The following is an 11,768-nucleotide window of genomic DNA, read 5'->3' on the forward strand; positions in this document are numbered from 1 at the left end:
ACATTCTCCAGAATGTTAAGTGACACTTTAACTGCTCGCTGTGGTGGGGAAGGGGGCAGAGCTAGGTGAGCTCTCTCCCAGCCTGGAGCAGCCGACCAGCCCAGGAGGCGGTGGCCGCCCAGCAGCCTCGCAGTAAGTCGCTCCCAGCTTTCGCTTTCTCCCCTTTCTTCGCTGGCACTTTTGGGGCTTGGGGCTGGGGGAAGGCATCTTGCTTCCAGTAGGGCTGTGGAAGGCGTACGGGATGGTGAGCTTGTTTCTGTCCCCAGCTCTGAGAAACTGGGTGTTTGGAGTGGGGGCCGTTGGTTCCAAAAAGCTTCAGCGGTCCAGGGCACCTGGATTTTATTCGCAGGACTGTCGGATTTTGAGGAGCAAAAGGGTTGTGTGGGATTCATATTCCTTCGTTGGGTGCGCTGGGAAATTTGGGGGCACAAGGTGGGGTGTGTATTGCTGGAGGAAGGGGAGCCATTTCACAGCTGGCTGCCCTAAGACTGGTATCTCCCCAACCCCAGAAAAGAAACTTATGCCATTCATCTGTCAGGAGTACGTGGGGGTGCATAGCCGGGCACTTCTATCTGTGCAGATGTGAGCTGAGGCCAAGCACCAGGGAAGGCTGCTGTGGGCCTCTTCACCCTGGGGTGCTGTCTGCCTTTCTGGTCTTAGAGCCCCACAAAAAGGGCTCTGTGGCCTTGTCAGGGATATCCAGGAAGCGGAGTGCAGGGCTTCCGTGCCCAGCTTCAGCCTGTGGGTCTCAAGCGATCCTTTCCTTCAGCTGGGATTGGAGAAGGATCCTGGGTCAGGGTGGGTAGCGGCCATGGGCAGGACAGAGGGTGCAATCTCCTCCAACCCCAAACCTAGCAGCTGGCCAGAAGGTGGGCAGCGGAGGGGCTTCCGATCTGGCCTGGAGGAGATGTTTAAATAGACCCTGGAAAGCTCGCCACAGAGAAATCCTGCCAGGAACAACCCCAACAGTGGCAGCAAAGGCACAGGCGTTAGGAAAGCTGGAAAGGTGCTCTTCCCCCTCTCTCCGCCGGACCCTCAAAGGCCCCTTTGTTTTGTGGCATCATGAACCAGAGGGGTTTCAAGATCCCACCCTCAGGGGCCTGGTATTTTCTAAGGAAAAGTTCCCCTTCTTCCAAAAGCCACAGGCCTTCCCCCTCCCCCCAAATTTAGGGTGCCTGAGGTGAGCTCCAGGGATCCAGCCTCTCCTGCGTTCCTTCCTTGCTGGCCACCGTCTCTCCAGCCACCTTTCCAGCTCCTGCTCGTGGTCTCTGGGATTGGACATTTGGCTCCTGGAGGGGCTTCTGATCTGGGGACAAGAAAGCGGGTCGCAGGGTTCCCTCCTTTCCCGTTCAGGGGCGATTCACCTCTCCCCTCCCTTGTCTACCGAAGCCGCTCTCGCTCTGCTTTTTGAGCTCGCTATTCTCTGCGCATCTTACAGGAGACCCCAAGAGGTTCTGAGCGGAGTTAGAGCACAGAAGGGTTGGGGGTCCTCGGCCTGGGGTGAAGACACATTTTCTAAGAATGACGGGCATGGGCACCCATTGGAATGGACACAAAGGACACGCTGGTCAGCTCCCAAAGGGTCCCCAGCACCACTTAAAACATGAATACATTTTGGAGGCTTTGCTTCCACTCTCTACAAGACAAAGGGATTGAGAGGGGTCCCCACGAAGTGCACAGTAGGGACAGTCCAACTTGGGGAACCCTGATCCTGCTGAGCCTGTGGCCTCTTCTTAGCTCCTGTCTGTCTGTCTGTCTGTCTCTCTCTGCCTTCTTAGGCCCCCCTGAAGATTTTCCCCTCTGGCATGTCTCTTCTGCAGACTCTGATAAGGAGCCCTGCGGGCTGGCAGCCTGGGCATCTGCTGGGCATATCTGGGCAGATTTTCCAGAGGGGCCAAGTTCAGCCCCAGGAAGGGGCACCCACTTCCACTGCAGAGGCCAAGCCTTTGGAGGGTCTCTTGAAACTCTGAGGGGGTTACGGAGAAGTCCTCGCTAGGCTTTCCTCTTTCCCTCTTGGCGTTCTGGGCAACTGCCCTTGCTGATCCCCAACCAGAGCAAGCTGGGGGAGAGGATGCTTGTGCTGTGAGGTTTGTCTCTGTCCTCCTGTCTGTCCCCAAGACCTCTCTGGAAATGCTGCTCTATACTCTCCAAAGCTCTTCCCTCCCTTCTCCCCTGCTACTTCCTCCCCCTCTGCGGACCAGGCCTGGACTTTTGAACTAGGACCAACATCCTCTGGCCAAATCCTCAGCCCCAACCCGAGGGGAGGCCCCAAGGCAGCAGCCGGAGACAGAGGCTGCAGTTTCTCTTTGGCTGTGAGGCCAGCCTGGCCTCCACTCAGCGCACAATTTGATTTTGACTTTTTGTTTTGTTTTATTTGGTTGTTTGATTTGTTTTGTTTCTCTGTGGCCATGGGGTGGGAGGAAGTATAAAGAAGTGTAAACAGGAAAGCCAGCCGGGCCTGGAGTTCCAAGCGCCCATATTTCATGGGCTTCCTCTGCATAACTGTGGAAGGGACAGTTAACCCTTCCCTGGCTGTACGAAGTCATTTACTGAGGACTGGGGGGGCAGGACATGGGAGACCCGAGACAGAACTCCTTTCCCTGCCTGGTGCCTTTATTCCTGGGATCTGGATGCTGGAGCGGAAGCATTGCCTCAGAGCAGGGGAGAAGATAGACTGCTTAGCACAATCCCCCAAACTCAGCTTGGGATCAACCTGGCCAGCCTTGGAGGACAGGGCGAGCGAGAACCGGCTCCCCTCCTTCAGAAGAGGGGCCGTTGGTCACCCGCACAATTTTTGGAGTTTCTCAGAGTAATTGGATTTTGAGGCTGGGATCTGCCCGCAGCAGGGATGGATCGATTGCTGCAGTGCTGTTACACATTCGTATTAATTAACCCAGACACCGCCTGGAAACCGAGCCGTTTGGGGGAGGGGGAGGGGAGACGTGGGGGCCCTTTAAGGAGAATGGACGTTTCTCCCTAAGTGCCTCTGAGGCCCAGATTGCAGAGGGGCTTTCTCCCCAGGAATCCTGCAGCCCTCTCCAAGCTCCAAGTCCTGGCGAGGGTAGGCAGCACGACTTGGGCTCCACAGTCTCCATGCAGGGAGCATGCCCTAATCACACCCTCCCAGGCCGGTTCCTGCGGGCCCTAACCCATCCTCCTCCTCCCAGGCCGTTCCCCCAGCTTGTGGGTGCTGTCTCTGGTGGAGGTTTCCAGTGCGGTTTTTCTAGAGGCGTCACACCTCCTTCCCACCTTCTGCTCGACTGGCCGAAGGTAGAAGCTTTTGGTGGCTTTGGGGTTTGTTTTGTTTTGTCTTGCTTTAGCGTCCCGTTTGTTGTTGGTGATAGAGATGGTGTTTATGGCCTTCCCCCCTTCCTCCAACCCCTCCCTCCAAAAAGTGATTAAAATCTGTTAAAAGGATTTAATTAAGAGAGTTAAATGAAAAGGAAGGAGGCGCAAATGAGTTGGGGGAAAAAAACCCACACCAAAGCTATTCTCAACGATTAAATCGCCATTTTAACAATATAATGGAGTTTGCATCCTGAAAGGGGAAATCAAGCTCATATCTCATCAATAATTCATAGAGTCCGGGATCATGCAGAGGTCAGCAGACACGGGGGCCGCAGCGCCGGCCTACTCGGCTCCAGGCCGCTGCCGCATACATTACGCGCCGCTGGCCGGCCACCGCGCAGGCACCGGCGCAGCAGGCCCGGCGGGGGCGTGCCGGCAGGTTTAGGCGGATCTCTTCTCCTCTCCGGTAGCAAGTTCGCTGAAACCCGGAATGCAAGCTCAGAAAGGAAGCGAAGGGATCTAGGAGCGAAAGAAGATGGATTTTGAGCAATTTAGGAACCTGTCGGAGCCCGAGCAGCAAGCACCCCCTGCTCAAGTTTTCATCTCGTTCTCCTTTTCCCTTTTCTCTAGTTTAGGCATCTCCCTTCCGGCCTCTTCTCTCCCTAAATTTCCTCCTACAGAAGGAGATGCACGCTGTGCAGCGTCGTGCAATTGCTTCTCCCCGGAAAAGGCTCTCAGGCCGCCTCGCCGCGCTCTGGCCTCGCTCCCCGAGTGGGCTGGCGCTGAGCCCACGGGGCTGCAGCCTCCGGCGGAGCGGGGAGCCTGGGTTCGCTCACAGCGGGCCCTGAGCTGGGAGTCGGTGGGGTGGAGCTGGATCCCTGCAGGGAGGAAAGGTACTGCAGGCTCCAGGCCGGTGGCCACGAGATGACCCCGGGCAGGTGGAGAGGTGGGCAGTCAGCGTGGCGCAGGGCACGAAGCGGGCAGCGGAGGGAGCGGCAGGGTGAGGGGGCATGGCTGTCCTTGGGAGAGGTGGGGGTAACACCAGGGCTGCTTCTCGGCTCTCATTCGTTCTCCTGCTCCAACTCTCTTTATTCTTTTCTGACTACCAAGGGTCTCCCAGGGAAACAGAAAGGAAACCTTGCCCTCCCTGCGACAGATGGGGTCCTGGCAGGTGAGCTGGGGACGGCAGGGAAACCGAAAGTGCGCCGGGCGGTCCTCAGGGACGCCGCGCCTGCCGCGAGGCAGAGGCTGTAACGTCCCCGAGCTGCCAGTAGAGTCCGCCTTAGACCAAGTTCACAGCCATGCCGGGGCCTCCCAGGCGCCAGCCAGCGCCGCGCAAGGTGGCCCCGGGCCGCTCGACCTCGCATTGTTGGGACGCAGCTGTCCCTCAAGCGCCACGGACACAGTGATCGCCACCCCCCTCCAGGAAACGGTGCTCCATGCCTTCCCGTCCTCCCCGCAAATGCCCTTCTCTGGGTCCGCCCATTCTGTGGGGCGCCTCGTCCAGCAACCGTGGGCCCTTTGGGGAGCCGAGGATGAAGAAGGGTGGGTGGTCAAAAGCCCTTCCAGGCCTCCCGAAAGACGAGACTTGTAAAAACGCGGGCAGCGCAGCTGGCATCCTCCACCCTCGCGTTATTTAATAACCAAGTCCCATTCCCTGGGTCTAAGGTGGCGAGGATGGAGGGGCCGAGGAGGGCATTTGTGCGCTTGGGTTTCGGCAGCCGGCGCAGCAGAAAGAGACCCTGGCGGTGAGGCCGGTGTTATTGCCGGAGGGGTCGCAAAGTTGGAGGGTCAAAAGTTTACAGCGTGCGTGAGTGAGGGACTGGAGGCGTCTAGCGGCGGGGGCGGGGTGCTCGAGGGGCGGGGGCCGTGCGCCCAGAGAAGCAGCGGAGATGCGCTGCGCGCGGTGAGGCGGGGAGTGCGCCATAGGAGGGGGAGGGTGGCAAGAGGGAGGCCGACGGCTGGGAAAGGAGAAACTGAGGAAGGACGCAAGGCTTCTGGAAAAAAAAAAAAAAAGACAAACAACAACAACAAAAAATCAGTGGTGGTGGCCCGAGAGCTGCGCAAAAGACAGCACTTGCTTGGGGCGTGGCGAATCCTCTACCCAATTTTCTCTCCCAAAGATAACCTTTGAGTCACCATATAAAATTTAATTAAAACTTACCCAGCCGCACACATTTTCAAAATCCAATTACCCACACGCCCTTGCAGGACATTGAGCAGGGCCAAAGAAAGCTTCCAAGGTGAAGGCTTGCTGCCCAACCTGCTTGCCCTAAAGGGGCCAAACCTGGGGTCGGACTGTTTTTAGGGACCCCCCCCACTCTCCAGCCTGTCTCCAGGGGCTGGAGTTCAAGGCCATGAACCAGCGCAAGAAGCTTCTTAAACTCTCATTTATGTTCCATTGCCTGGTTTTAAAAACTAGGGTATTGGAAAATGGTTAGCTTGTGGGTCCCCCCCCAACTCCTCTTGGGTGTAAATCTTGGCTCCCTGTCTTCCTATTTGGAAGAGGGAGAGGAAGCGCAAAGGAAAAATACTGAATAGTCTCAGAGAGATCTTTTTAACTGGAGCTGAAGCAGGCGTCCTGAAATGAACCTCTAGTCCATACATTAAGCTCTACTCATAAGTAAACCGCTCAGAGAGACTGTAATTACAACACCAGGGCATGCGCCTATTTTGGATCTTTAAATGACTGTTGCATTATGAAATGTCATTATGGTCTTATTCCAAACACTTCACAGAGGAGGCGCCCTGTGGGTGTTTGTCCTTGCAGAATGGAGATAACCCCAGGAAAGATGCCTTTGGAAACATGGCCAGAACAAAAAAAGGTTTAATAACAAATTTCAAGTCAATTTGACCCCCCACTTTTTTTGCTAACCCAACTGGGTGCAGGTCTCTATCTTCACTTTCAAAAGCCCTCGAGGGAGCTTCTCAGGGGTGTCAGGCCAAGGAGGGATTCCTGGGGTGCTGAAGATGCAGAGGTCAAAGCTTGAACTGGAGGAGCCATCTCGTTCTGTCCCCCTTGGTCTCTTGTCCTTTATTCTAGGACAGAATGGTAAATTTGGAACTCTGTGGAATAGACTGCAGGAGCCTAGGGTCCCCTCAAACTGTGGCTTGTGAAGCACTTTCCTGACCCCAGGCTATCACCCTGTCACCCCCTCCTTGACCTGAGCCTTGAGCTAGGTAGAAGGGGTGTCCCCTGACCTAGCTCCTCAGTCCTTTGGGGACTGGAGGAAGGAAAAAATATGCCGTAGGGGTTCACCAGGTTCTAATCCTGGAACAATAAACCTAGAAAATATTTTCCAGCCCTGCCGATTTGCTCTGGAACCTCCTTGCGATGGGGGTAGGCAAAGCAGTTGCCGGGTATAGGAGAATAGTTTCTTTTAAAAACCCCTTTGTCTGGTTCCGTTTTTAAAAGGGCAAAAGCCCGATCTGAAAGCCAAGTCCCCAGGTCCCTAGCTTTGATCGGTGAAGGCAGCACCTATCCTAGGGTTCTCTCTATCTTTCCCAAATGTGCTGGCTGTGGACCCAACTCTCCTCAGCCAGAGATGGAGAAGTTATTTTTGAGGCGCTGGAGCTCCCAAGGTTTGGACAGAAGTGGGGGTATCTCTGGGACTCGGGGAAGCAAATAAAGTGACAGAGTGTGGGATGGGGTCGGGGACAGGCCCAGCCAGTGCAGGATGTAGCGGGACAGGGCCTCTGGCCTAGGCCTGCTCTCTGGTTCAGGTGCCTCCATGCCCACCAGCTTTGCAGTTTTCTGAGTGCCAGCCTCCTACCCAGGCCTCCAAAGGGTTCCCCATGGAATCTCACTCTTTCCTGACAAAATTACAGGGATGATAGAAAATCAAAGCAGGGGCGGGGCAGCCTGAACCCTACCCTAAAGGGACTTTTTGGGGGGGTTGGGTGAGAAGGTTCTGGGGAAAAGTCGAGCTGGAGAGGATGAACAGAATCAAATTCCTGCTCTGCCATTTTTCTCCCAAGTAATGACCTGCGCAAAATTCAATATGACCGAGCAAACCGCGCCAGCATATTAGAGCCACCGCCTGCTCGTGGGGGAGGCCGGGAGAGGGGTGAACCGCAGGTCACGGCGTCTAAAAATTATTAAAATGTTCGAGAGCCTCGTGACGCGCCTAGCTGTTTAACAAAGACTGCCAAAGTATGAGATTAATACGAAAACTTGCGCTTCAAAAACAAAAACACACTAAAAAAGAAGGGAAAAAAAAGTCTTGTTCCGGCCTCGGAGGGGGCCAGGGACTCCTCTGCCCGCAGCCGCGGTTTGGTTTTCCGGACTCACAATAGTGGACTGGAGCGAGCTCAGCCGTTGTCCAGCGGGGCCCAGCGGGTCACCCGGCCGGCCGGGAGGGCGCTGGGAGCGGTCCGGTGAGTACGCGCGCCCGCTCTGCTCCGGGCTCCCGGTCCTCCGCGCCGCGCCAGGGCGCGGGCCGACTGAGCCCGGCGTCCCTCGGCCCTTTGCTTTCCCCCGCTCGCTGCGTGCCTTTTTCCGCGTCCACAAAAGGTGGATGATTCTTTGGGGCCTAGGCGAACCCGGGGTGGCGTGGTGGGGGTCTGAACAGCGTGAGGTCATGCTGGCAACCTGTGGCAGCCTGGAGAAAGCGGCGGGGCCGGGAAGTCGCCAAACGTCCCGCGAGCGCTGGAGAGGTGCCTCGGAGCGCGGAGCCCCAGCTTTTCTTCCTATTATGCTATTGCTCTTGGTATTCCGGGTGTGGACCGGGAAGGCAGCCTCCTCCACCTCCTCCTTCTCCGGTGAACCCGTCCTGGGAATCCCTGATAAACCTTGCCCTGCTCCCCTGGCGGCTGACCCTGCTGGAGCCGGGGTGGACTGGGCTGGGTGCTGTGTTCTGGTGGGGAGAGCAGGTGGCCGGTCCCAGCGCGCAGAGAAGAAAATCTTTGCGCTCAGGATCAACCGTGCTCAACCTTGCGGTGGCTCTGCACCCCATGAACCTCTCTTGGGGTGCTGCGGGCACCTGGGCCACGTCCTGCGCGGAGCAGAGCAGCAGAGAGGCCCTGCGGCCAGCCCCGCGGCCCTCCCACACTGCTGAACCACCTTTGGGGCGGATGGGCCTCCAGGAGCGGGCAGGACTGGAGGTATGGGATGGGGGAGGGGCCTGAGCCATTGGCCTGGGTCCTGGAGGCCCCAAGTGGCTTTGGAGAAGACTTCTAAGGGTCTTTGGTTGGTGTTGGGGGACCTGGGCCAGACTCCTATCTCCCTGGGTGTCCAGATGGGGTGTAAGATTACCTATTGGACCCTCTCTTGGCACAGATTGCAATGCAGTGTAATCATTTGGGGGGTCCCCTCCAGGTCCCCTCAACTAGATCTGGCCTACCTGGGAGAGTGGTGGTATTAAAAACTAGGCCCAGAGGTCATCACTGGCAATGAATAGATTTGGGATATTTTAAAAAATCTAAAAAACAAAACAAAACAAACAACCCCCCAGAAGATCTCTGGATCTAGGTGCCAGCAGCCGGGAGCTCTCCCTACCCATTGGCGAGAGTCTTGGGTGTAGAGATGGGCAGAGGTCTCTGGGGTGTGGTGGCTAAAGGGTAATTCTGGTTCACTGCTGTATTTGTTCATAAATTTGATGGTATTCTGAGTTGCTCTGGTAGGGATGTAGCTCTCAAACCCTAAGGATGGGCAAGGGGTCTGGGTGGGGAGCGGCTCCTGGGGACGCAGCTCCCCATGGGGTCACAGCGTTCAGAGTCTAAGCTTTAATTCTGTCCAGCCCAATCCCCAGTGTCCCAGGGAAGTAAATTCAGCCCTTCCTGGGAGCCTCAGGAAGTGGATTCAGAAGCCCCAGCCCCCCTTTTGGGCCCTACTGCCATCAGCCCAAGCAGGTGGCTGGGCCAGTGATGTAGACAGAGAGAAGGGACCCACCTGGAGCTGGGTGGGGGTCAGGGTCCTTCCAAACACCTCTAGGGGATCATCTGCCCCATTCCGGCCCCCAGGGGCTTGGGAGGCGGGATGGGCCTACACATCATCTGGCAGCATCTTTTATGGTTCCTCATTGCCCTTCATTCGGAAATGAAACGCCTTTGATCTTTTCTCAGGTTGTAAACGGAATTGCCCGTCGTTAAATATCCGGGGCCCCATCTGCTTGGTCTCCCAGCATTTTTCTTTACAGCTGTTTCTCTCTCTTTTTTACCAGTGACTTTTTCCAAAAGGACTTTTATTACACCCGCTTCACACCCAGCCGCCTCTCCCTCCTCCCTTTGCTGAGAAGCGCTTTGGAAAATATCTAGATATTCGTTTGATCCGAAAACTAAGGCTGTGAAGGGCGCTGGAGGAGCCCATTAGGGTTTTGTTTTTTTCTTTAAAAAAAAAAAAATACAGCCCTAGGGGGAGGGGAGGGACGCGAGGGCACCCACAAGGGCCTGATTCTGACTGCTCCGCAGCCTCGGGATGACCCTTCCTCCTTTTGTGCGTAGCTAATGTTTACATCTCATAATTCATGCGCCACCGAGAGCTTCCCCGCGGCCGAGAGGTTCGCGTCTCTCTGCGGACGGTCTGCTTTCCTATTTCTCTCTGAGAGTTGAAAATCCTTGTGATCTCTGAATGGACTCAGAGCCTTGCTCAGCTCCCAGAGCTCAAAAACTAGCGCAAAACGAAATAAAATGAAGGCACTTCGACCACACCCCTAAAAGAAGAACGCGCAGAAAAATAGAACTGGAAAATTTCTGGGCCAAGAAGATCTGTCTGTCTTCTGTATATACCCTGTAGGTCCGAATTTGTGTAAGGAATTTTATGGTCACAAATTCGTATCTAGGGGAATATGTAGTTGACATAAACACTCCGCTCATTTTTTTCCAGAAAGAAAAAAAATATATATATTATTTTTCTAAATGAGGACCATTCAGTGACTGACCACGAGAAGACTCCTTCCTTTTTTCTTTCTTCCTCTTTTCCTCCTTCCACTGGGTAGAGATGGAGGGATCCTCTACCTGAATCAGCTCCTGCCTGCCCCTGCGAACTTTGATCCTTTTTCACTTGATTTAAGAAGTTATTGCTGCTGATGTTTTTAATTTATCCTCTTGTCACAAGCCCACCTATTTTCTACTCTGGGCTGGAGGGGGCTTTGTTGGAACTTTTTTTTTTTTAAGACTGTTTTCTGCAGTGTGCCAGGGCAAAGGAAATTCGCTTTTAAACGAATGCTGAGGTCGACTTTCCTTTGGGGTTCAGAACAAGATGCCTTGGAAATACACGATTGACAGGGGGTGTTACTGTGTGGGGGGGTGGGGGTAGGTGCAAGGGCCTCTGTCCCCAGCACCACTAGGATGTAGGGATTCTCTTCGCTTCGGAGGCTGCAGATTAGCGGCAATTAGAAGGACTCGGCGCCACAGTTAGTATTGCTCGGTTGGTTCTGGAATTAGCAAGTTGTCATTCAATTTGCTCTCACAAGTTGCAGGTTTTTGACTGCAGCGCTCATCTTCAAAGTGGGAAACCAAGTCGTTTCTCCGGGCTTGGGCTGGAGGAGTGGCTAGGAGCAGGGGGACAGACGGACCGACTGACACGGGCAAGCTAACAGTGCAGCTGAATGCGATTTGGAAGGCGAGGTCTCCCCGAATTAGTGCATGCATTTCCTATCGATCCGCTAGCGGTTCCATTCATCTCTGACAAGTCCCTCCGCGCACCCGCCCTCCAGCTCCCCACGCCTCCTCGCTCACCCCTACCCCTCCTCATCTGGCTGCAGAGAAAAGCCCCAAGCTCAGCGCCCCTCGCCCCCAGTGAGCTCCCCATTTCGAGGAGGAGCCCCCAGCCCGCCAGCCACTGAACTCCCCACACGGACGCCGGGTGCACGGGCTCCCTCTCGCCCTGGGGAGGAGCTGGAGCCCTTTGGAAGGCACAGAATGCCGGGCAGAGGTGAGGCAGGACAGCAAGGGCTACATCGGGAACCCCAACTTCGAGGGGATGCGGGATCGTGCTGCGCCCAGCGCGCCACCAGGCCTTCGGTCCACTCCTGCTCGCCCTTGCGCTCTCCGGCGCTCAGCGCCTCTCGGATGTCGGAGAGCGCGGCGAGGAGGGGGTCGCCCCGCTGGAGCCCTATGTAAATCCCGGTGTTGGCTGGGTGGGGAGGGGGAAGCGAAGAAGGGGAAATAAACCTCTTTGGCTGGAGTAGGGTCCGGGTGAGCAGATTTCCTTATCCGGGAATCGCAGGCGGGGTGGCTATTGGCTCGGAGGATCACGTGGCCCCTAACTTTGTTCACTTGACAGTAAGTAGGAGGGCTTTCGGAACAGGAAAACGAGTCAGGGGTCGGAATAAATTTTAGTATATTTTGTGGGCAATTCCCAGAAATTAATGGCTATGAGTTCCTTTTTGATCAACTCAAACTATGTCGACCCCAAGTTCCCTCCGTGCGAGGAATATTCACAGGGCGATTACCTACCCAGCGACCACTCGCCCGGGTACTACGCCGGCGGCCAGAGGCGAGAGAGCAGCTTCCAGCCGGAGGCGGGCTTCGGGCGGCGC

General features: G+C 55.7%; 2 protein-coding genes across 3 annotated transcripts in view; both read left to right on the forward strand.

Moving 5' to 3' along the window:
* Positions 1 to 31: 31 nt before the first annotated feature.
* Hoxb3 (homeobox B3) overlaps positions 32 to 11,768 on the forward strand; it is a gene marked incomplete in the record, with an annotated part of 39,713 nt that continues 27,976 nt past the window's right edge. The window contains 1 exon segment of one of the 2 annotated variants that reach the window (XM_013519410.1): positions 32 to 132. 2 annotated transcript variants of the gene reach the window in all.
* The window catches only part of Hoxb4 (homeobox B4), a 4,287-nt gene continuing 2,611 nt past the window's right edge, over positions 10,093 to 11,768 (forward strand). Inside the window, exon 1 of the mRNA XM_005394601.2 lies at positions 10,093 to 11,764. Coding sequence (XP_005394658.1) covers positions 11,598 to 11,764 — 167 coding nt within the window. The 5' untranslated portion in view covers positions 10,093 to 11,597. The remainder of the gene's footprint in view (positions 11,765 to 11,768) is intronic.

Source organism: Chinchilla lanigera, unplaced genomic scaffold (genome assembly GCF_000276665.1).
Source record: "Chinchilla lanigera isolate Chin_1 unplaced genomic scaffold, ChiLan1.0 scaffold00050, whole genome shotgun sequence".
NCBI classification, from domain to species: domain Eukaryota; kingdom Metazoa; phylum Chordata; class Mammalia; order Rodentia; family Chinchillidae; genus Chinchilla; species Chinchilla lanigera.